The 26,366-nt window shown below is 36.1% G+C and overlaps 1 protein-coding gene across 8 annotated transcripts in view; it reads right to left on the reverse strand.

Moving 5' to 3' along the window:
• Positions 1 to 26,366, reverse strand: part of RALYL (RALY RNA binding protein like) — a 391,070-nt gene that overhangs the window by 109,368 nt on the left and 255,336 nt on the right. For 2 of the 8 annotated variants that reach the window (XM_058422920.1, XM_040083851.1), the window contains exon 1: positions 5,190 to 5,317. The exons of 5 other annotated variants lie outside the window; for them this stretch is intronic. In XM_058422920.1, the coding sequence (XP_058278903.1) occupies positions 5,190 to 5,226 (37 nt within the window). In that variant the 5' untranslated portion in view covers positions 5,227 to 5,317. Of the gene's footprint in view, positions 1 to 5,189; positions 5,331 to 26,366 lie in introns of those variants that run through there. One more of the 8 variants, XM_040083832.2, reaches the window with a different exon arrangement.

The following is a 26,366-nucleotide window of genomic DNA, read 5'->3' on the forward strand; positions in this document are numbered from 1 at the left end:
AATATTTTAATGAAGTCAAAACTATTATTAAGCTCTTTTGCTGCCCCAGATTCCTCCTCCATAAAACTGAAGTGTCTGACCGATTTCCTTTGTTATCTGCTCCACTTGCATTTCAGGCAAGTCAGAAGTTCTGACTTCTGCTCTCAGACAATTATTTTAAAGTCACTTCTGAATCTGTACCTACACTGTTTATTCCTTTCCCCTTTTCAAGACAGATTGTAAGCTTTTGATTTGCCAAGGTTTTCTCCACACTTTCACCATTTCCTCTACAGGTTCAAAAATTCTACTCTTCTTCCTGAGGCAGACTCCTGCCAAGCAGTTGGAAGCATCATGTAAGTTTGTGTGTGTTGAGTTCAGTCAGACTACTAATCTCTCAAAAGATGCATTCTGAAACAGTTCTCTTTCAATATTTTTGTTTTATTTGTACTGTCTAGAACCAAAAAACCACATATCTGCTTTAGAAGTCTACACAGATACTTGAAAAAGTGTCAAAAAGAAAATTGTAGCTCATTTACACAACATGCTTCACTCAGGGACATATGTCTTCAGTTTTATTGCTTAGTAACATTGAAATAATGAGCATGAATAATTTGAAATAAGCCAACCCTCTCAGCCCACCATGAGCTTCCTTCAAAGCTGCAAGAAGAATTATTCTAACCCTGAAGCCCCTGGCTTATTGAGTCACAATTGTATTTTCTATTTGTATAAAGATTTTTATACATGTGATGTTAATATTCAAAGATATTTGCATTCCCACAGATCGTGTGTTTCTTCTTGCTCAGCCATATTACAGATACACTTAATTGCATTGAACTCTACTTCCTCAAAAGGTATGCAGCAGCAGGAATATCCTGGGGCTATTCCAGGATAGCTTTACATGAAGAAAGCTGTCTCTATACCATGCTGGAGAGATATTCCCTTGTTGTCTAGGTCTCTGATGTTTTAAGGAAAGAGGCAGAGTTTTCTTATATGTATCTGGGTCAGTAACTACATTTGTTTTCCCCAATGAGATTTGGTTTTTCCAGTCACTTTACCTCTTAGTACACACTACATTAAAGGCTGCTGTTTTCTTTGAGCAGCAACAGCCTCAGTCCTGAGGCCTCTTTATTGCCTTAAGGGGCAAAAAGGAGATGGAAGTAATCATGGGCTGATCAAACTGTAATATGAAATGACTCAACAGATGCCAACTCAGTTCTTTAAGCCTGAAAATGATTATTCTATCTGTAAGGGGGGACAATGAAGATAAAACCTGTCCATTATAAAAAGATTTGAAAGAGGGACCTTATCAATAAAAGAAAATATATCAAGCAATGCAATAGACCAAAGATTTCAGATAGGACAAAATACTCCTTAAAACTGGAATTTCACAGAATTTCTCATCTTTATTAGTATACACAAAATTCTTTCTTCAGCAAGAAAAGGATTCTTCAAAAACATATATCAGGTAGCACAGCAAGAAAAGGATTCTTCAAAAACATATATCAGGTAGCACCTGTGGGCATTACATGGTCATCAAGCCATGGCAAAAGTCATTAATACATTCAGAGTGCAATTTCAGGGACATTTGATGTTGACAGGATTCTTCATATTGTCATGGACAATTTTGGGAATTCAGCTTGGAAAGTTAACACCTTGCAAAGGGACAGTATATGCGGCTGCATTTACAATAGCTGTTGACTTTATCAATGGTTCCCAATATTCAAAAGTATCTGATCTTTGTCTCGGCTGCCATTGTGCTCTGACTGTCATTGCTGACATGTGAGAGGGCTCATGATACACCAAAAACAAGAAGCTGAAGAAATCAAGAGCTAAGTTCTATTTTTTCTCCTTAATTTTTCCATCCTTGCTTTACCTTTCCAATCCCCAGTTCAGCACTCTGGCAGCACTGGCATCACTCTGCCACCTCCCTCTGGGTGCTGCTGTACACCTTCCCCAAAACACATCTGCCTGCCACACTAGCCACTACTCTTTTTTCACCTGTTTTCTTCTGAATCAAATTTACAGTGTTAGACCAAAGAAATATTAAGGATCGTCTTTTCATACAGAGCCTTTCACAAGGTTGTGGCGATTTATCTTGTGAAGCTACACAAGCCTCCAATAAATAAGAATAATGAGAATTTCTTAAAGTTGCTTTAGAGGTATGTAAGTTTTTTCCAATATTATTTTCTTCAAGGATACTAGCCTTCCTTGATTCCTGTAATAGCTTTCCTGGGAAAGCTACAAGAAAGATTGTAGTGAAAAATGGAACATCTGCTCCTCATTTTGTGAGAGGAAGCCTGGAGGCATGGCATCTCCAGGTGTGACTGTGGATGGCTGCATCTCTGCGCAGAAAGCCCACACGTGCACTTCAGCCTACTGCAATACTTTTCTTGACCATCCTCCACAGCAGCCCCAAAGCAGGATGGTGCAAGATTCCAACGTTTTATTTCGGAAAAGCCGTACCACCACACATTTACCAGTGCCCAGTACCAAGACTGCGTTGGTTACGATGGACTACCCTCACTTAGTCATTATGTCTGTGCAATGAAATGAGAAACCAGCCTGTGACCTAGATAACATCCTGAATAAAGCATCCTATCATCTGGTTGTTCAGGGAATGTATGCATAAAGACTGTGTATGTGTCTGTAGGTAGGTGCACACAATCATACAGAAATAGCCATAATCTGAATTTTGTTTATTTAGTGAGGCGAGTTTTAAAATTAGATGTGATAGTTAATTTTAATTTTCATAAGTAACAATGTTTATGGAATAAATAAAAAATGCTAAGTATTTAATATAGGGGCCATTTTACTACAATCTAAATCAAAGTAACAATGAAAGAAAACCACTAAGATTAGCTTAGAACTTAGAAGATTTAGGTATGGGGTTGTAGATGAAAATATGTATAGGAAACCTTCACCCCATTCTTACAGACAGGCAAGTAAACACATATTTTTTGCATGTATTCCTCTAGCAACAGTTTTGTACCTGAGACAGAAATTGGATATGGAGATTATTTCTATTTTGCATTAGAAAAATGTCATCCTGTTTTCTATTCGCCTCTCTAATCTGCCATGCTTTTGAATTAAGTACGGAATGCATTTATACCTTTTTTAAAACGTTAAAAACAAAGGAGGTTGGGAAGCAATGGTTATAATGCTCTGAGGAGTGTTTGAAATCCAGAAGCAGAATTTCAGTGAATGGGAAAAAGCCACAAAGTTCACTTTCGTTTTATGCCACAAGTTCAAATGTGGTAGTGAGAGGCAGTGAGGAGATATAGATCCCAAGGTTTACCCCACATATATTGGAAATTATATACTCAACATATTTTCTTATTAAGGGGAACCAGAAATGCACAGAAAATATAGTACCTGCCTACTGTTTAAAGCAGCTGCTAAAATAATCCCTTATATTTCAGAATGAAAATGGCTTAGATGAAATCTATCCTTCAAAAAGCCTTTGAATGATACAAACAGGAGCATTCTCAAAATTATTCATATTTTTTTGTTTGTTAGGGTTTTAGTAGTTACTAATTAGTTAAGGTATTAATGAAGCATCCATGTATAGAGTACTGGTACCTATATATGTATAATATATATGCCTATATATGTAATTTATATCATATGTATGTAATATTGGGATGTTTTCTGGATTTGGATCTTAAAATCAAAGACAGTTTTAGACCAGAAAACATGGCAACATCCACCCTTATAATTACAGTGTGAATTCTGATCATGTTTCATTTTCTGGGGTTTTTTGCCTCTGGAAAAATCACATATTTTCCTTGGGGTCATCAGGGGTGAAAACCAGATTCTCTTCAAAAAAGCCTTCTTAGAAGCATTCAGTGTCATTTTAATGAATTACTGTATCCTTGCAACAAAAAAAACCCTCGTAACTCATCTACCCCAGCATATTTTTTTTATTGTACACTATAACCAGGCTTGGACAGGAGAGATTACAAGAATGCAGCTGGTTGTAGAAAGAGCTCCTGGTTTACATAATAATGGTGACAGTAATTAATACATTTAAAAGAGCTAGATTAATCATAATTTTCCTGTATATAAATAATTTTCTTTCATTGCTGCTATGGGAACAAAATTTATGATAATTTATTTTGTTGAATATGATGCAGATGATTGATTTCTGTTGCAGAGATTTTAGAGAGATGTGTCCTGCCAAACTTTCTACATTCAGCACATCCATTTCTTTTGAGCAAGACAAACTGTAAGGGCATTTATACTGATTTATCTACAAGGACCAGAAACTGAGGTCAGTGATATAGCTGTATATATCCCTCTGAACCCTAACAATCCTCCTGTCCAAATGAAGTCCAAACTTATCCGGTTTTGAATTGATATTCCTCCTCTCCTGCTCTCTCCCCCAAAAACACAGCGTGTATATGGCATTTTTCTTAGAGAAATGTCTTTTTTTCACAGCTTCTCCATTCATAACTTGACCTTTTACTGGATTTTCTTAGAGAAACAAATACTTCATGACCTGACTCACAGCACATTTTCACTTGCCTCAGTCACCTGTTCTTTCCAGAGGAGGCAATATTGATACTGAAACTCCCCCATCTGATACCATAGCAATTTAAAAAGTCCAAGAGATGTTTGACAGGAAAGTCATGCATTTAGAAGCAGTGGATTTTCAGGGCTGGAGTGTTGTAAATGCACAGCAGAGACACATGCAAGCTTCTCTCCCCCTCCTGCTAGCAAACTAGTTAATTCTGAAAGTTGTGATGTAGGAAAATAAAATAAATGCCCTTAAAGTTCTGCTATCACTTGCTTCTTAACACAAACCACACAAAAAAGTCCGCCAGGGAAAATCATGTCAGCCTCATCAAATCAGGGGTTACACCTAGCCACTCATTAAGCCCTGAATAAAGGATGCTCTTCTGAACTAAACTTATATTTGATCTTTGTTTCTTTGTTGATACCATCAAGCAATCACTTTCTGAGGGTTTCCATAGTAACAAGTGAGCTTTTTTTTTTTTTTTTTTTTTTTTTTTTTTTTTTCCCTTCCCATTTTAAAGCTCTTTCATGCACCTAATACAGAGAAACAGTGGGATGATTGGCATGGAATACTGTTCCTGGTTTCCTGGTATAATTCAAGCAAAGCAGGGTAAAGTAAAACATGGTTTTCTATGAAACTGGGGACTTATTTTCCCTCCTCTGTAAGAATATTAAAAAAACTATAATTTACTTACATCTGTGGTTTCTGCGTTTGCTCTTGTACATAGTCATTGTGAAGAAAATCCACTTTCTAAGAAATAATTGCCTTGATCACAGACAAAAGAGATTGTGCTCCTGCTTTGCAGTGAGACAGTTGCTCACTGGCAGAAGGTAACCAGCAATCTCTCGGAGAAAGGCAGGGTAATACCATTCTCCTAAAATCCAGGGGAGATGCTGCTGGCTCTAACTATTTTCTCTATTACAAAGCTCAGAGACAAAACATATTTATTTTCATACTTTTTTTGAAGTGTGTTTGATACCAGCTAATAAAATCCAGATCACAGATAGAATCATGTAATCAGACAAAGTGGGGTAATATGCCAAGCAATGGTCTGAAATCAGGATTCCTTAAAAAGCCCTGACATAACCAAAATTGTAGAAATGAGCTCATAAACGAACAAAAACTAACTTTCCATTAGAAAAGCCTTAGAATTATGCATATGAGTATGTTAAAATATTTTGGGTTACATTTTCAAATTTCAGTTACATTTTTTAATTGCTATTAAAAGAAAATCAACAGATGTTGATCAATTAAATCCTGACCAGATGTCTGAGGTCATGAATAGATTGTTCAGGAAATGTATAAAATGAAATTAATTTTTTTCATGCCTATGTTTACTTCTGCATCACCTTTCAATGATTTAATTTGGGGAAAGCTATTTAAATAACATCTTGCTGATGGCTCATTTTTATAGCTACTTCACCGCTCTCTAGTCTTTTGAATCCCAAGGTCATGGGGATAAAGTGACAGCATTTTATGATCATCAAAATACCACCATTTCAAAGAAGCCAAATATCTTCCTAAAGGGAACAGGGGGAGGGGGAGGAAATTTTTGCCATGTTGGGGAGATGGGAGTTAGTATTTGCCATATTGGGTAGATGACAATCAAGAAGATGCTGGTGGCAATAACAAGGTTGAAAAGAAGTAGAAATTCCAGTTCATTCAGCAATAAATATGTATTTAATAAAATTACATGATTTTTAAAAAAAAGTTTTAAGAAATTCATATTTTGAGCTGTCTGCCGTCTTGATCCCAGATTCCACAAACATAGAAGTGCCAAAGGAAAAAAATAAGTATATTGACTGAAACGTCTTGAAAACTGGTAGTAGTACCTTTGTTCCTGCTTAAAATTCATATTTAAACAGCAACTCTCTAAACTACTCCAAGAAAAAAATAGTATCTTTGGCTTATACAAAAAACAACACCACCTGGTGTTCATGGATCATTCATGTTTCAGTCAAAGAGGAACAATTTGGTAGCACTCATGCAAAACATTGACTTACAGTTACTTTCCTAATGAAAAACAATTTAAAGAAATAAAAAAAAAAAAGAAATGAAAATAAATTAATTAAATTATATTAAAAGAAATTAAAAGAAATGTCCCTCTTAGTCTGCCTACCCTAAATTTATATTTTTCCCATCATTTATTCACCTCTCAGATATATGTGATACATTTTTCGTATGTCCAGTATAACCATGTTTAGCTTTGTAACCATTTAATTCTCTCAGTTGTTCAGTAGTCACAAATCCTCATATTGACACCTCTAATTACTGAAGTGAAATCTTTACTTTATACTACTCTATTATTCTAATTTCCTCATTCTGTCAAAAACTGACCACATACCTTTTAATTTGTTTTGGATTTGTATCAGCAAAGCTGAGGATAAAGTGTAGCCTGAAGAAGGTGAAAGCGATGGATAATTTTTTTTCAGATTTCTTTAGTACTTCATTTACAATTGTCTCAAAATACCACACTTGAGATTACACCATATCTATTGCTGAGGTCAGCAGGAAGGTGGGAGATTACAAAACAAATCAAAAGTGACAAGAAGGAAAAAGTAGGATAATTGCTAAGCATAGCAGCAGACAAAATATCTGTACCATGTAGAAAGACCCTGGAGACCTTATATTCAAATAGCATTGTGTAGTTAATATCCATTGGAGTCAATATTTTTGCACCAATTTATATGAACTGAGGATAATTCCACAGTTGCCCTGCTCTGTTTTCCCTCTGAGTTAATTTGCAGCCGAATCAGGCCTGTGATCACTTAAACTACAGAGACCTATGTTCTCCCCATAAATTTACTACTTCATGTAGCAAACTTTTCTTTTCCTGCTCTCGTCCTTCTACCTGAAGGCTCTCAATGATATTATTTAGTTCAAATTTTCCTTATTTCATTGATTTGGCAAGATGCCTTCAATTTTTTTCCTCAGCCCACATCATATTGTAACTAAAAAGCTCAGTTCTCTTCCATGTCATTATTGTCTATTTTTTCCCCCCATTTTTTATCCTGTATTTAGCCTAGTCACATACTACTAGTTCTCCATGTTGTATTATGTACAGCACCTACAACAAGATTTATATTTTTTCCATTGGTCTTCAGTGCATTATTCTATTACAACATGTATTTATATGGAAATATCTTGGCAATGATATAATATAAAAAAATTTAAATAAATGGAAATTTCATGGGCTAGGGATTAATTTATTTTAAATAAACGATCCCTGAAAGCACAGCCTTTATTGTTTTTTCTTTGTGTTAATTGGAGCTCTGATTCTTTAGTACAGTGAAAGGCATTTGCTAAAAATAACATAAATATAATTTGTCTGGCAAATCACTGTCTCTTCATTAAAAAAAAAAAAAAATCCCACACCTTGAAAGTGCTGGCTAGCTTTGAGTAGGCACAACGTCCTCTTGTTTTTCTGTATTACTGTTTTCTTTGAGGAGAGGTTAAAATTCACTTTCACAGTGTTACAGCTTGAAAAAAGTCAGAATCTGGCGTATGGCCGGTTAAACGTAACCAGCGAAGTGAGGTGGGAAGAAATGACTGGAACATATGAGCAATAAAAAATCACCTGATCACATTAAGCTTATTGCTTTTCTACAAGGATGCATCTGACACAACTGAAATAGTTTAAAATGCTATTTAAACAGTATGTTGGAATGATTTTTTTCAGTCATTGTTGCTTGTGGTAAAAGATTTAATAATGTCCACATCTGCACGTCCCATAACCCCTCTTGCCTTTCTCTCCTTCCCACCCTAGAGTTCCCAATAAGGAGCTTTTCTTTGAATACTACAATAAATTTCTCAAACTCTCTTAAGAAGAAACAAAATGCAGATATTTTAAAAATATAACTGCTGACATGAATTTCACATATTACTCATCAATAAAAACTTTGCCTGGGTGGTATGCTCAATTTTATTTTTAATGAGCAGATCTTAGGCAGAAAAGGAAGGTAGAGGAAGCTTAAAGTCTGTTGCACCCAAAGAGTCTTCTCAGATAATAATCTTTTATAGCTTCCACTGCAGTTCTTTTTATGATGTCATCTAAGAAAATATTACATCTATGAATATGATTAATTTTTTCTTTGAATAAAGGATATATGTAAGCATCAATGTTTAACCTCCTCCAAGTAATAACCCCTCCTTGATAAAATTATTGATGCATTAAAATCATGTATGTGCACCTTTTACTGGTAAATATTTATACAGATATCCTACAATATTGCTTTTTAACATGTTGGAATATTAGATAAATAAAATTCACTTTAGCAAGAAATGTCACTTAGCTAATAAGGCAGATTTATGATAAGATATTCTTTTTATGACATAATGAGGACAGAGTTTAAAATATTGGCCAAACCAACCCTGCCTAAAACTGATAAAATACTGCCCAAAATGTGGCAAGTTGAATGAGAAAGAGTAAAATTCGTACATCTCATGCCTACAATCGTAAGTTAGAATCAAGAAGTTACAAAAAATGTTTTTCAGGACACAACAAACCTATCTAACATTCCTGAAACATATCAAAAATAAAGACCATTGACAGTATCAAAGAAGGGAAAGGTTTATTAATAGGTTATCTGTAGATTAAAGGGCTCAATTCCACTGCCTAAACATTCATGTCTAGCACTGCTTTGATGATTTATGGCATTTGAGACATTCACACAGTGCCAGAAAATATGGCACAGCACCTGTTAGAAACTTACAACCTTCTGGAGCACCCTGCTGAAGCCAAGACTGTCTTATGTGGCTCTAGGCAAATATCTAGGTGAGTCAACCCTGCCCAAAGAGTTTATGTTCAAACCTCTCTCTGATGACTGACATTATTCTCTAGCATTTTTATATTTAAGGTCTTTGTTTCTAAGTGTTCCAAACTTTAACTCTTGGGTCTTGACCCTGCAAGACTGTGATTGGAATTATATGGAGAGAGAAAAAGATGTATGACTGAGTTTGTAAATATGCTCAAAGAGGCCACTATTTGTTAGTACATAATCACAGCTGTGTGTATTAAGAAATTGTCAGGATAAAATAGAAATAATGTATCATAATACTTTAAAATCAGCAATCCTTCTCTTTACTAAAGACAAAATGCAGTTAAAGTGTTTTATAAGTCTTCCTTATTTCTGTTGGATTTTACTCTGCTCAAGTGTTTCTATCCAGAAGAATATACAGCTTGCAAGATTTAATGAAGACCTCATGTATTTACCAAATGCTGCATTAGGATAAAATTTGCTGCATTCACAGAATTTGCTTCATCCAATAATCCAGAAATTTTTTTTTTTTTTTTCCTGGAGCTGTTTGATTTTAAGAAAATTATTTGGCTGCTTCCTTTCTCTATTATTTTCTATGTTTTTGCTGACCTGTTTTACTTTTCTTCAGCAGTATCAGACAGTAATGACACTCCACCACAAAAGATTCTTTTTTATATAGCAGGAGAAAGCCCCTATGGTACTGGTCCTACTTTCACCATGGGTAATTTTTTCTTATTCAATGAAGCTTTTTCACTAGAATTTCATTTGTCTCATTGTTATAGCAGCATTTATCTTTAGTTTTTAAGGAATTCACTGTCAAGCTTCCCTCATTAGATTGTGCTCTTTTTATCAGATGTCACTGTAAGAATTTAACAATATGATCAGAGGTATTAAACAAAGCCTGACACCTTCTTTCTCAGGTATGAGCCCAAACTGGCTGTTTCTCATGGCCCTTGCCCAGTTCCCAGCATGTTCTCATTCCTCCAACAAGAACACTAGAAATACATTTGGATATTTTTATGTGACTAATAACTTCCCAAGGTTTAATGTGTCACTTCCTATAAATATAACATTCCAGTGAAAATGTGCTTGTCTAAAAGTAAAATTGTTATCTATTATTAAAGAGAGGTGTTTCAAAATATGAAAAATGTTTAAAGGAAAAACACTTAAACCAACCAGCAGAGTTACTTTATCACTGTCCTTGAACATGTGAAAATCTGTTGGAAAAAAAAAAAAAAAGCCACGAATAAGCCATTTTCTCTGTCTCAATGTTAATAGAGTCATGGACATACAGTGTAATAACAGCGATTTAAATCAGTCTCTTGGAAACCAAGTTTCTTAGTGGTAAGCATGAGAAGGCTTGTTAAAGGACTTACAACAGGTTAGGTATCTCAGAGGAGCCTTCCTAGGAGATGGATAAGATGACAACTTGTAGTTTTTTTCCAAGCCTTATTTGTGATCACATATGTCCAGATTAACTATCAATTGTCATAAGATTCAGCACAGGCCAAGATTTGGGCCATGTTAGTCCTTCAGCCTCCCTAAGATTAACAGAATATTTCAGGCAGGTGGAGACTAGTCATGGGGTACTTAACACCAGCAAGTGTGAAGCATGTAGTGTCCTGTACCTACTTCTAAGGAATCCTGAAAAATGAACCTCTACTCTTAACACTGGAGCAGCTTTTTCAACAGGGAATGAATTAAATCCCCAGTGCTCTGTACCTTTTGAGCTACAGACTCTGGTCCAATAACTCAGGCACCCACAGATGCACATTAGGAACATCTTTCAGAATTACACTGTGTCCTCAATTACGTTTGAGTAACTTCCACAAATTCAGAGCATCTACAATACATGTATATGCTGTAAGCCTGAACCTTCACTTTACAATTCAGAATTATGGTTTTGTACCAAGAGTTTCACAGCATTCTCACCAGTTCTAAAGACTGACAGGGGCTCTAGAACTTGATACATTCACAGCTTTAACTCCTTCCTTATTGTCTTCACTGTCTTATATAACCTTTAAGTGAAACTTGGCCAATTCTTTTATTTCCTCTATTCCAAAAACAAGTAATGCAGTTATGAACTCCTGATAGTTCTTCCTTTTTTTTTTCTAAAAAGTACTGTACACAGTAAGTTCAAGTCCCTTTAGACTGGCAGAGCTAACATGAAGCTTTCTGATCCTTCATCTGAGGAATATTTAGCTGTTATTTTAAACCAGGTACAATAAGATATTCCTCTTCGAAATGCCTGAAAAAAATAATTTAAACTTTAGGTTCAGAGTTAGATATTCTATAAGGTAGTTTCTACAGTGGAAAAACATTTTCCCTTCTGCTTTGGCAAGTGGAAAAGATAGTAAATCAATCTCAGATGAATTATATTCTTACCCGTTTCACGTACTTTATGCATTCCTTAGATCCAAGTGTGTTCCTCCCGTCTCAGATTAGTTTTTTTCCCAATCCATCTCAGTTCTTGACAGGTTTGTTCTTGGTCACTTTCCTTTGGTGTTGAGAAATTTCAATGTCTTGTTTTTCCAAAGTCCAAGCTTCTTTCCATCTTAGCTCTAATTTTATTTTATCCAGGTTATTTTTATTTTATCCATCTTAACTAGCCCTGACGAGTTTTAATTTGTTCTTCTAAACGCTTTCCTTGCTTGTTTGGCTGGGACTTTCATCATCTTGCATTTGCTCTTGATGAGGTTTTCACTGTCCAGTAACAACACTTAGTTACCTCCATGGTATTTCTAAACCTCTGTTTAACAATTGAGACAGTCTTAGGAGGCGGTCTGCTTCAAATTTCACAGATTATGGACTAAGCACACCTCCTTTCCATTAAAAAGAGTTAGGTGTGTGTTCCAAATATAAACCAATTCACACAAACCCTTATTTTCTTTAGAATGTAGTACGTTATTATAGTAAAGAATGCAAATGATATATAAAAAGGTGATGTCAATTTTTATGATCATTAAACTATTTTGGCAATTGAATTTATGAGCATAATACTATTGAACATTCCTTATATTTTACCTCACAGTAATCCTTTAAATGATCATTATCTTTAATATATTGCACAACATGCTAAAGTTAGAGTACACAGAACTTCCTTAGTAGAAGACAAACACAGCCCTGTAGTTGGAACCATATTCATTAAACATCAAATTTTAGAAAAATGTCTATATGAAAAATGGATATACAAAAATGGATTATTTTTTTTTAGAAAAATGGATATAAGAGACCATTTTTTTATCAATTATCAATTGACAATTAAAAATTTTATCAATTTAATTACAAGCACACTAAGAATTTAAGTAGGTCTTTGAAACAGTCCTAATGTTTCTAGAATTTACATTTAAAAATATAATACTTTTTATTCACTTGGTAGTTTTTTAATTATTGTGGAGAACTGTCAGAAAGGCACAAAGCATTAGCAGTTTTTCTTCCTTGTTGTTAAATCTGAAACAAGTCATGGTGCCTCTAACAGGCACTGGTTTCTATCATCTCATGGCTGATAAATCGTCAGGGTACTGCAACTATAGAACAGTAGACAAATACCAGATGAGGGACCAAAGCAGCTGTACTGAATTAAAATAAAATAAAATAAAATAAAATAAAATAAAATAAAATAAAATAAAATAAAATAAAATAAAATAAAATATATTAAAAAATAGGCTTCTACCAAGTGCGTACCTCTGTATCAAGTGCTTAATTGTGGATTTAATACAAAACTTTCATACACATAATTTCCAGAGAAATAAAGTGCTGAATATTATTGAGTTTTCATGAGAAATTTAAGAAAGTTCTGACTGTCAATCCATCTTGATTCTGTTTAAATTACAAAATCATTTCACCTCAATATAGAAAGCAGTTTTTAATGGGAATTACACCTACAATGTCATGTTTTCCAAATAGATGATGTCTGTTTCAATTTGATTGGAGTGCCATGCAATGAAATGCTGCCCTGTTTTCCTTTTCACACTTCTTTTATCACACTGATGAAACCCTTGACCATGCTGAATTCAATGGGACAGATGATCAGAACAGAATCCACTCTTGCACAACCCATGAATATTTCAAACATACATCTCAAATTCATGTACCTTGATTCTGTTCAAGCACTAAGTACTTGAATACTTCAAACAAATTTCTCAGGCATAACCATTTGAAGAATGGTGAATTTGCTGTCATCATCATTGCACTATGACTTCCTGTTTTTAAAGTTTTTGTATGTTTATTGAAACAGATTTAACTCACATTCAAAATGCGTTTTCAGTTCCTCAGTGTGGTGAATGTTGTCTCTCTCTGTGTCCAAAACAGAACAGGGAGAGCTTGAGAAAGAGCCTCTTGTGAATAAACTAGGCCCTTAAAATGTCAATTTAGGGCTCACAGCAATGCAAGCTGATGATGTCTTATGGCATAGCCAATGAACGGTTGCTGCTTCAACCTTTCATTTCAGACTAATGAGTTTTTTACAGCAATCAAGACAAAGATGAAAATGTTCTGCTTTCTTTTCTCATTGTATGGCATCTTTCTCAGTGTGGGAGACTCAGGACAATTTTAGTTGTAATCAATCAGTACAGTCGCTGGCTTGAGAGGGTGAAAAGACTTTTAAAAGAGAAGAAAAGCAGAAGAATATTGATTATTGGAGTGATGGAAAAAGCTGTGTTGTAGCAATTCACCGCCAGACCATGCTAAAGGATGGACTATTGGCACACATATGACAACATCCTTTGAATTACAGGGGATTGCAAAATACTAGAATGACTACAACTTCCCAACTACTCAAACATTTTGTTATGTGTTTTTTAAGGGTTCATGTGCATGCTTCTGTGTAGGGTAGCAATGTGGGGAAAAGGCTAACAGGGAGTTGCTAAATTAAAATTATCAATGCATCTGATTTAATGTCTTTATTAGATTGCTGGATGGCAAGGGAGGAGACATTTTCCATAGTCGATATTAGACTGCATGTCTTCGGTGAGATTATCTATGTATTTTGAGAGTGCTGAATTAATAGATTCAGATTTTAGAATATTCCAGCTATATGGCAACTTCTCTAAAAATTATAACTAATTGAAAGACAATTGAGACAATTGAATCCTATATGGAAACATGATTTTCCCACTATGCTTATAACAAGCAAAATTTCTGGGTTTTGTTTTAAGCTCAGATCAAGCTTGGCATAATAATACAATAGTGCTATATAGCATTTAACATTTTTTGCTGAAATGCTTTAAACATGTTCACCTGTTTTTGGTAAGGATATCAAACATTTGAAACATTTTGCATTATGGCTAAATACCTACTAAATACCTGGCTAACACTACAATACCTACTAAATTTTACAGATTTTTTTTTTTTTTTTAATCATGATTAGTCATTGGTTAGCATCAGAATATGCCTTTGCACATAACGATAAGGTACTGCCAGCTGAAACACATTGTCTAATAAGGAGTGTTTTCAAATCAAAATAAGAGGAAATTGGAGAGGCTACTACTTCTCACCTTGAGGTTTTACTACTAAATATCACATAATATTTTGAATTAACTGCAAATGCACATAGCACTCTGTTCAACATTCAAACCCACAAAACGGAATTGTGTTCCCAGTGACCTGAAAACTAATTAAAAAGAGATGTCTGTACAGTAGAGGAGATAAAGAATGCTTTTATACCCTTGTGGATTTAGTGGGAAAAATGCATTCTCATCCAGGTAAAGAGCTAAGAAGCCAAGTGAAAATGTGAAGCTAAGGTATCCAGGATGTTTTATTAAACTGTACTCTAAAATCATAGGCAATGGAAAATTAAAGGACAAGTTTTCTATTCCCTGTTCTACAGCACCTTGGACAGGTAAAACCATTTCTGAGAGTATTAGAATAGCAGCTTCTGTAGATAGTCTGTTCAGAGAAAGTACCGAAACTATAGGGATATCTAGAGTAATTTTTTGAGAAATCTGTACCCAGATCACTATCATTCTTGAATTTTTTCTTCTTGGTTCAGCTATACCAGATGAATATGCTGATATTTTTAAATGAAGTTTAACTTTTACAGAGAAGAAAAAAATCTCTTTGTGATGCTGCAGCAAAATAAGAGAGGGATTTAAGAAAGGCAACTTTCTTACTGTTAATCTCTAAACTACTTACTGTTACTGTTACTGTTACTACTTACTGTTAATCTCTAAACTGAAATTCCTGCTCACATTTTAGCATATGAAAGGTGTAGTGGATTATTTTGAAACTAGTATTCACAGGACTCAGTTTAACTGATGCTGCACTGAGCATGCAGGTCCCTCCTGCCATTACTGAAAGAGTAACGTGGCTTTAGAAGCTTGCACAATGTTGGTCATGAGTGTTATCTATACTGACATCTAAACAATAAAGGTAGGAAATATTCCAAGTCCTTATGAAAAATGTTTCCTACCTCCTGCAGCACAATAGCTTATAGAAAGGAGAATTACAATTAGAATACCTTAAAATGAGAACCTTTGCTCTGAAGTATGAACATTAAACTTTGTGGGAGGCTAGCTAATATCAGACAAAACATTAATCCACCAGGGGTTTTTGCACACCATAAAAAATTGCTATGACTTGTCCAAATTTTTGCTCACCAAAGAAAATGCTATGACTAGTCCACACCTCTCATTCAAGGCCACTTAAATATTACTGTTTGGAAGCAACCCCAACCAGTCCAGATCCAATTTACTTTACCAGTACTACGCAATTTTGAAATATTTTAAATCCAACATCTGGACTATTCTTCTAAGGAAATTAAAGAGATGAGTCCAGATTATTATTTATTATGGAAGGACTATACTTATGGCCCAAATATTTTAAAATACAAGGTTTGGATTGTAAACATCCTGATGTATTTGGAATCATATGCTAGTAAAAATAGAAAATGAGAATATTTTGATTTGATTTGCTGATGACATTGAACTTTGACCCAGTTGCAGTTGGTGGTGGTTTGATATTTTTGTTATGTTTTTACTGGCTTCATCTGAGTGAAGGACTTGGCAGTGTTCTATTTACAGTTGAAATTGATGGTATTAGAGGTCTTTTTCAAACTAATTACTCTGTGATTCTATGGTTCTTTGACTAAATGAAAAATAGTGATGTTTTCATATTTTCCCAGGAAGCAAGCAAAGATTCATAGGTGCTTGCAGAAGGCAAAACAGAAAAAACAAGATCATGTTAAGCATATGATGAAATCAACTTGTTCTAACTTTAATGTAAAACACACATAATGAAAATTATGATTGACATTTTCAGCAACTTCCAATAAATATAAAAATAAAACGGTGTGAAAAACTGAGGCAGGTTTAACTGATATAGTTATAGCAGAAAGCATTGCACTTTCTCTGAGCTGTACTGTGAAGAGAGTTTTCCCTTCTGAGAGTTTCATATGGCTTCTGCCAACACTACAGCTGAATATTTTGAACAGCAATCAAAATACACCAGATTTGAATAAATGAGAAGAGAAAGTGTTGGAAATCAGTACACTGGGTGGAAGGGTCCAGTGTAGAAATACAGTCCTGCCAAGAGGATTTTTGACAAATTTTCTAAGCTGTACACCCCTCCACTGTAGAACAGTGCCACAAACCTTGCACTGTTCTGACAGCAGCAGAACATGTGATGATTGTTATTAAAGAGACTAAGATTTTTAAGGAGTCCAGCAAGGCACAGATCTATTCAGTAACCCTCATTCAGGATAATAAATGTTAATGAAATACTTTTTCAAATGTTAATGGAAGCATTGCTTCTGAGTAATACCAAATTAATAAGGTTTAAAACACCTGACCTCGGGGAAATAGGATTATAGTTCTTATAATTTATCATGCAGAAAACATACAGTGTGGTTCAAGAATCCAGTATTTTTTAACACTGAATTCAATATGAAGAAAATAATAAAATTTTTAGTTGTTGTAAATTAGAAGTTATTATACAGCTTAGTTGCTTGGATTCATGGATGACTGAGTTTCATGATATGGGAGATTCTATGTTATGCAAAAATAAATCCAGGGAAATCATCAAGATTATTTTAATGTAAATTAGCTGAACATTTGGCTCACAATTCTTAATTTTCCAATTCAGTGAACTTAATAACATAATCTTTCCAACAGAAGTAGGAATTTGATCTGTAAATGGTATCTCAGGCTGAACATATGACTAATCAGGCCATTTCACTGCCCAATTTTATCTTTTTTGGTAAGATCATCATACTGGAAGTAGACTTGAAATTTTCAATGGCCTCAATATTTCTAAGGATGACTGAACTAGAATATATTAGTGTGTTTGCCATCAGAAAAATGCTGAAAATTGATGTCTAAATTTAAATAAAGAAAATTTTAGGAGTTTACTTAACAATTGCACCTAAAAAGTGATCTACCCTTAAACTGCCATCTCGGATGTGTCCTGAAATACCAGCGATTATAGAGCATCATGTGTTAAGCAAAAGATAATACTGTAAAGGAAATCAGAATTTACTTGTCCTAATGATAAATGCATTTTAAAAAGTTCAATTCAGGCAATTTTCTTGCAATCTGAAGTTATAGATAATGAATATAATGGCTTTAGCATTTGAAAAAACCCACACGTATTGAAATGTCATTATCACAGCTTATTATACACTGAGATTGCTCCATTCTACCAGAACAAAGTTGTCATCACATTTTAAAGGCTCACCTCACTAGAAGCCTTGGCAGCATTTCATAACAATCCAATTTAAAAATATAGCAATTTAAAACAAATAAATGAAGGCACCATTAAAAACAACAAAAAAATTTCCATCAGGCTGAACAAATAAAGTTCATCTCTTCTAGTAAATGTTAAGTAATTTAAACAAATGGATAGTTTATTATTTAAAAATTATCTTTTTTTTTTAATAACAAAGTTTCTTGTAACAGACAAGTATCAGAACCAGATGCTTCATAAAAAAATTAAATGTTTCTTCCAATCTCCAAGCTTCTCTTTCACACTTAATTCTACATATCAGTAGGACCTATTCTGTAAAAAACTGGAAGAGATGCAGCCTATGCTAAACTATCCTGTGTGTAACTGATCTGTATAATTTAGACAAAGAAATTTGAACATAAATGGGGTAGGCTTATTTGTTATATATAACCTGATCTTTGTGAATAAACGAACAAATTCCTTTACACGATTAGATGTAAGATTAAAAAGGTAATTCAACTTTTATATGAAAAATGGGACTGTATCTGAAATAGTGAGTTGCAAATTAAAACATAGTCATGACCAAGACAATAATGTTCTTCCCTTAAATTCTAAGTTCTGTACATTGACATATTGCAGATCATTACAGACACTTATCACCAACATATTCATAATTTCCCACCCAAATTAGCAATTCATTGCACTCCAGTGACCTCAAAATCTGGAATATAAGAAATTTTGCTCTGATCATTCTAACAGCAACCTGACACAAATCAACCAAGAGGAAAATAAGGAAGAAAGGTGATTTTCCTTCAAATAATAGGCTGTTGACCATTGGCTGTTTTGTTTCGACTTGATTTATAATGTCTTTTTTTAAGCTGTGGCTCATGGCCTGTTGTACAAAACTACTCAGGCATTTTCAACAACTAGTGCTCTGCAGCAGATTCTTTTCCACTGCATTTGGCCCCTCTTCCCAGAGATAATATATTGTGCTCATTCTTCTACAAGTTGAGTCTGCTCCAACACCAAAGAAATTTCTTGCTTGTTCACATTAAGTTGTCATTTCTACCCATTACACCAATTTGCTAGAATTGTCAAGATAGATGGGCCCATTTGTGTTCAGTAAGTGGGTTTATTTTCCCCAGTTTTTACGTGGAACTTTCATTCATATCTGTACCTGTTTTCTCAGTGATTAGATTTCACTTTTTACCCCTATAATTTTCAAAATTCTCTTTTTTGCCCTCCACTTATTTCTATTATGAAAGTAAAATTTGATACAAAAGGCGATTTTGTCAGTTTGCACATCATAGAAAATTTGTCTTACATAACTCAAAGTATTTGTCTGGCAACTTCACAGCAAATTTGGCTTTTTCTTTTTTATTTTCCTCTCAGTAATGTTGTGAATCTATATCTTTTTGTATTAAAGTCATGTTTTGATCATTATAGTTTTCAATAATGAATTCCTAGCTCATCCTTTACTTCTAATGTTACTTATCACTAGTTGCCTATTGCTCTCTCTCTCTCTCTCTCTCTTTTTTTTTTTTTTTTTGGTAAGAATTTTGACTGGGAAACATTTTCATGTAGCCAAACATGAAACTTGAATTCCTTATTTCTCTTGCCTCCCACCTCATCAAAGAACCTCTCTTTTTAAAAAGGAAATGTCTCTATTTCCCCAATGAGCACACTTTATCAGATCATAATGTGACAAAACTGTTTTTGCAACCTCCCTGAACTACATGTATGGAAAAGAGATCATAGGGCTGCATCAGTGACTTTTACACAAGTGAGGGCACAGACTTAGTACAAAGATTTATAGCACAAGGCAGAGGGGGTTCAGTTGAGCCCATGAGTTGTGGTACTTTTATCGGAGGAAAAAAAAATGATAAAATTCGGACCTTGTTCCGAGGACCAGTTGTCTCACAGCTTTGTCTCCAGTGCCATCTGCAGACACGAGCTTCCATTGCAACTCCCGAGGAAAAAGGTTCCTCCAGAAGCGAATTCTGTTTAGTTTCGTGCCTGCAGTTGATGTCACCAGAAATTTCTTTTCGGAGTGATTAATTTCACTTACTTTTCAGATGTTATGTTCTTTGCGGGCACGTGGAGGTTTTCAGTAGAGCTACTTGTCTGTATTGCCATCACACATTACAAGTGATGATGTTTAGAAGATTCTGAATCTTAGTGCATAAGAGGAGCCATGTCAAAATCTTAAAACTACTCCAGACACAGAACAATCAGGTTTCTTAAATTCAAATGAATATGACCAAATTATGCCCTGAAGTTGTAAATTGACTTTGTAATTTTTTTATCTGCTGGTTTTTGGTTAAAATACTTCCTGTCTCTCTAAAAACCTTCTACACCCGAGAAAGATCTTGGTTTTTCATCCTAATGCAGTTGAAGTGGTTTGTTTTCTTAAGGTGACACCTCGAAGGGGAAGAACATAAAATGCAAATACTGAATTTTTCAGTATGGAAAAATGGACAACACTTACTGGATAAATAAAAGTATCCGGCAAGCATCAGGGGGAAAGCTAACAAATATATCATTTTTGTTCAAAATCTAAGACATTTCACCAGAATTTTAACACCGATCTGCTTTTTTAATGTGCTTATTTGTAAAACTGGAAATACTGTTGTAAGAGAAATATGAGTCCTGATGTATTTCCTCCTTTGATTCGCTTTCCACATGGTTGCATCCCTTCCTTCCCTTTTGCCTTTTGCTGTCGTCTCGTCACAGAAAAGTGCAGAAACCTTGCCATCTAGTGGTCAATGATAGTTAATAGTCTAACAAAAGCACGGACTGCAAATACTGTAATGGGCACCATGTGGAGAGCTGCAAATTCAGTGAATTTAAGGGGAAAAAATTAACAAAACAGTTAAGTTTAAGGAAAGTGTATTACAACTTTGCCATTTTTTAGAAACTACAAGAATAGAAATGGCTCAGAGCAAGAAATAACACAATAGGGTGTGATGTACATTTTTTTTTCCTATTCAGCTGAAAACTCTCTTAACCAATGGAGACACAACAAATATTTTATTTTGACAAATAACTTACGTTTACTAAGCAATCTTATGATGAAATTCACAAGCTTTCATCAAATTTTTAAACTTAGATGAGCTACTAAAACTGTTTTGTCTGCTATAGATCAGCAAAATATCTGGGTGTGGGTTTTTTTGTTTTGGTTTGGTTTGTTTGTTTGTTTTTGTTTTTGTTTTGTTTTGTTTTGTTTTCTTGTTGCCTGAAACCCCAAACATGAAATGTTTAAAAGTTGCAGTTTCCAAAGGGAACACAGAAGATAGAGGCAGCAGATTTTGCTTCAAGGTGCTTCTCACAAGATCTGGTCAAGTTGTAGTGGCCACCTCCCTGGTGGGCCTTAAGAGTGGTCCCCAAGGAGAGAAAATGTCCAGATGGTATACTCTTGATGAAGCAGATCCTCTCTCTGCCTTTCCACTTATCACAGTGAACAGATAAAAAGGTCATATTTGTGGTGTGGTGATTTGTGTCTGCTAAAAAAGTTAGTCAAAATTATATGTCTAATTTATGCAAACAGCCAGTCTTATATTCGCCTGGCCATCCACAATAAAGACAGAGATATAAATTCACAGTCATCTACCTTATACATAGTTATTTTTTGTTTGAAGAAGTTAAAGTGTTCTCCACTGCTATGATCTTGTAATTTTTTTCTCCAAGGCTTGCAACAAAATCAGTGGGGTTTTGCATACATACCCATACAGTTATTGACACTGTTCTGTTAAGAGAAAAAAAAGTCTCAAAATTTTTTTGCTTCTTTTTTTTTTTTTTTTTTTTTTTTTTTTTTTTTTTTTTTTTTTTTTTTTTTTTTTTTTTGTGCTCTTCAAATGACAAGCTCTCATCCAAACCCCTGGAATACTGAGGTTTATTTGCAGTGATATGTAATTGAGAATTTCTGGATACTGAAGACCCCTTAATAACCCATAGAGGGTACCTGAAAATGAAACCCATTTAGGAATTTTCTGTTGCATCAAAGACTATAATGGAATAGCTCATGTCAATACAATTAAACACTTTTAAACCAACAAAAGGTAGCTGCAACCACAGCACCTATAAAAATGTCCTCAACTCAAGATTTTTTCCAATATATGCCTTTGCGTTGCCAGATAAGTGGTAAGCCTAAACCATCCCAAGATGATTCCAAAAACTTGTTCTCTGGATGTTTGAGGTCCTGAGCATAGGAACATTCCCTGGTTCAGCTTAATTACCATTAGGCGTGGCCAAACATTTTTATCTCCATTTTACAGCAGTGGTTTTGGCTCTGAAGGCAAACACTGAGTTATGAATTATTCTCTTATTAATAAAAAGTACATTATGCCCATTAATTGTAATGAAGTTTCTGTCTCAAACAACAACAAAAAGATTCTGCTTGCTTTTTGTTACCTACTTGAAGTAAAGAAAAATGGCTGAAGACAATTTTTTGAAGAGAATTCAAGTGAATTCAAGTTCTATTGAATTAGGAAAAGAAACATGTATGTGACATGGCTCAAAGGGTTCTGGGAAGGTTTTTTGTATTTCCATTATTTCTATTTTTATTATTTCTGTTATTTCTGTTTCTATTTACATGTCTATTTATCTTTCTATTTCTATTTCTCTTTCTATTGCTCTTGCTTTGATGTTTATCATAGCACTGTATATAAAATTAGGACATGAAAGCATAAACATGATATGCAACATTTGAATTCTGCTCAGGTGAGATAGAAAAAAAGATTAAAACTCCATGTTTGTTAACAATAGAGTACTTTTATATCATTAAAAAAAGAAAAGACATGTTGTCAGTAAAATAATATAACCAGGATCCATTCTCCCCTACCTGGACACAATGGCATGAAGGGCAAGACAGTAGGTTTATTTCTAGGAAATTTACCTGAGTCACGAAACTTCTTACCAAATTAAAAGCTCAATGTTGAAAATGAAGTATAGGCAATTCGTTTGCAATCGAAAACAATCATAGCAAAGGAAGTCATAACTACAGATGACAAGGTTATCTTTGAATTGAATGTTCAATTTAATATCCATCCTGAAAATTAGGTTTTGAAGCTTGAATATTACCGCCTAGGTCTGCTTAATATTCATACAAAGAAGCTGTCTTCGCTGCTTCACCAGTGACATATCTGAAAAGTTATTTTGAAAGGTGTAAAGATGTGATGGTTTGTTGTTGTGTATTATCTGGGTTTATATTGTATTTCATTTTTATATTGGGTTTTGTTATGTTTCTTCTGTACCCCCTGTTCCCCTGGAAAATGTATCATCCCGAGGTTTGTCCATGCTCTTTTTCCCCACTCATTCTCCCACATAGGAATGTAATCCAACTCTGTTATGCTCCCACCTTATCCATGATTGGGTAGTGGCTTGTCACCGCCTCTAGCCCCTTTTCCCTGGATAAAAGCCAGGAAAAGGAGTGAGTTTCTTCTTGGCTTGGGGACAGGGGCAGAGACTGAGCTCCTGACCCTGCAGGAGCAAGACCACAGCAGAAAGACTGAATAAAGTCCTGATTCCCCCCAAATCAAGTGCAGACCCTTCTTTTTGCCATCGACGGGGACCTGCTCTCTCTAACGGAAAAGGTTCACAGCCGCTCTGGGATCTTTGGGGCCTTGAGAAAAAATCCTCCCAACTGTGGTTTGTTTCTCAAGCTAGCCAAGACAAAAACAGTGCTGGGGCTCCAAGAGAGAGAGATGCCATAGCAGGTGACGCCCAAGGGTGGTGCCCGAAGCCACAAGCATCTCACAGGAGAAGGCTCGAAGAACCATGCCTGGGGCATGTGGCCGAGGAACCTCACTCAGGCACGTGAGTCAAAAAACGTGGCCCATCCACACAGAGCAACAGATCCGTCAGGCTTGGCATTCACTGTGGAGTCCCCAAAACACTGGACTCCACAGAGAGAAGCTGTGGTTTTCCTTTGGACCTTAAAACCCATAGGATTTCTGCGAAGCAGCCCCCTTGAATGGCAGGCTGCTCCCAGAGAAGGTGACCATGTGTTCATGGACAGCTGACCCTGGGAACTGAAACTGGAAGCTCTTTTGCCCCAAAAAGGGTCAGTTTCAGGCAGAGGAGCGACTGGGAAGTTTTTTCGTCTCCATGCTGGAGTTTGGTAAGTAAAAAATCTTTCAGAGGTTTTAAATCTCAGGGAAGGTTTTTTTCCTTTGGGGAAGGTTCTCGCCTTCAAGGCAAACCTTCAGGGTGCTTTTAAAAGCAATTCAGTTCAGGCTGCCCAGCCCTGGGTGGAAGTGGTAACAGTTTCTCCTCCCAGGTGTTTTGTTGTTGTTGTTGTTGTTGTTGTTTTTCCCCTCTTCTTTTGGTTTCCCAGTTGCAGTCAAAAGGGACACAAAATCTTAAAGTCTGAGCCAAAAAATGGGTGCAAGGATGTCTGTGTGCCAGAACAGGGTCTTTTACAAAATCTTAAGTGCCTTGGATGATGGTGGGACCCATTGTTCAAAGAAACAGTCGAAAAAAATTATTCCCTGGTTGTTTTCTCACTTTCCACATGTGTCCTCAGAACAGATAAGCTTCCCAGAATTTTGGGAGGCTGTTGCAAATAAATTGGATGAATCAGGCACTCCTAAGGATGCAGAAACTGCAAATTTTACTTTTTGGAGCTTGCAAGTTCGGTTTGCATTGCAAAAGCAAAATTAAGTGAAAAAACAGCCAGTTCCTAGTGATTTTTCCCCAGTTTCCTCAGTTTCTCCCTCTCCTGATCCCAAAATCCCTTCCCCAAGCTCGGGTATTCAGAGAAAAGCAACCCACCACCCAGTGCAGGGAAGCTGCAGCTCCCTTTCCTCGAATTCCTGAGTCCTCCTGCTCAAGTAATCCTGGCCAGATTGCTGGAGAAACCCCTAAATTTACCCCAAACCTCCCCTCTTCCCCAGATTGTAAATCCCGTGTTCAGTTTACTTTTGCAGATGTTTCGGGTGCCCAGAATCGCCATCTTAGTGATCCCCAAGCTAGTTTCAGTTTTGTGGGGAGGTCATAAGATGGATGCGACCATGCTGCATTTTTTCCTTTGTTCCCCAAAATGGCAGAAGCCATGTGCTCCTGAAATGTGAGGAGTCTCTTTCTTTGTCTCTCCCTTCTTCCCACCAATCCCTTTCATAACCTGAGCAACCCTTTCTTCTCCCCAGACCCCTCCTTCCCTTTGGTGCTGACCCTGGCACTGCCCTCTCCTCCGACTCTGCCCCCGACCCTCAAACCTCTGCCCTCCAAGTCAGCCCTGTGTGAGTCAAGCCTCCAGCCCCTCCTTGCCCCTGGTTCCCCCAGTTTTCCCCCCCATAATCCCAGTACCCACGCCCTGGAGGCGGGGGGAGGGGGCGGGGGAGATGGGAGCCCAGAAGCAGAAACCGATCCTGGCTTTTCTGCTACCCCTGTCATGTATCGACGGTCAAAAAGGGGAGGGTGTTGTCCATGTGATTGGGACCCCTTTCTCCAACAAGCGATTTGGGATATATGCAAAGCTCATATTGAATTTGGACATGAAAGTGAATACTTTCTCAACCTTTAAATAGCAAATTTAGCAAGAAATCCTATAGTTCCCTTTGACATCCAGCAGCATTTATCGTCCCTCCTTTCATCCACAGAGTTTAGACTCTGGGAAGGTACATGGAAAAAAAAGGGTAAGGGATTTACTTCCTGAGCTTTGGCAAAATCCTGGAATGGCTGTTGATAATAACAATTTGCCAATTTGATTAGAACCTCTATATGGTGATGGTGAATGGGTCTCAGCACTCAAACAGGCACAAGAAATTCCTTTAGCTGTTTTGGAGTGCACTAAAGATGCTGCTTCCAAAGCATTCTTTTCAATCCAGCCCAATGGGCCTTTCCAACCTTACAGTAAAATAAAGCAGCTTCCATCAGAACCTTTCATAAAATTTGTGGAACAACTAACCAGAGCTATTGAGTTACAGGTTAAGAATGAAGGAGCCAAGGAACAGGCCCTGGAGGACCAATGCAAACGAACAGTGCAAGGCAGCCATCCTCAGCCTGCCCATGGAACTGGCTCCAACCTTAGATGACATACTCCAGGTCTATGCCAGGAAGGTTCCCTTCTTGACAACTCACCAAAGCCTTGTTCACTTTAAATTTTTTAAATTGTACATGTGAAAATCTTAATCCACCGATTGTGCTCCATTTGAGAGAGAACTGCCAATTGCAGCTGAAAGCAAAGCCACCGGTAATGGTAAAGGATCCAGCAATCAGGGAAACAGAGGGTCCTCATGTTCTGGTCACCTGGGTCGTGGATATGCCTGTGTGTCCACTCCCTCAGGTCTCAAGTAGGTGCCAGCCAAGTGGGTGAAACCTTTCATCCCTAAAATTGCAAAGCCACCTGCAGGGGCCCCACAAGTGGCCAACGCTGCCTGAGAGTAAGAAAGCACCGGACCTTCTCCTTCTAATTATCATTTTTTCCTTAACAGTGTTTTTCTGGACAGTTTGTTCGC

Source organism: Hirundo rustica, chromosome 1 (assembly GCF_015227805.2).
Source record: "Hirundo rustica isolate bHirRus1 chromosome 1, bHirRus1.pri.v3, whole genome shotgun sequence".
NCBI lineage: Eukaryota > Metazoa > Chordata > Aves > Passeriformes > Hirundinidae > Hirundo > Hirundo rustica.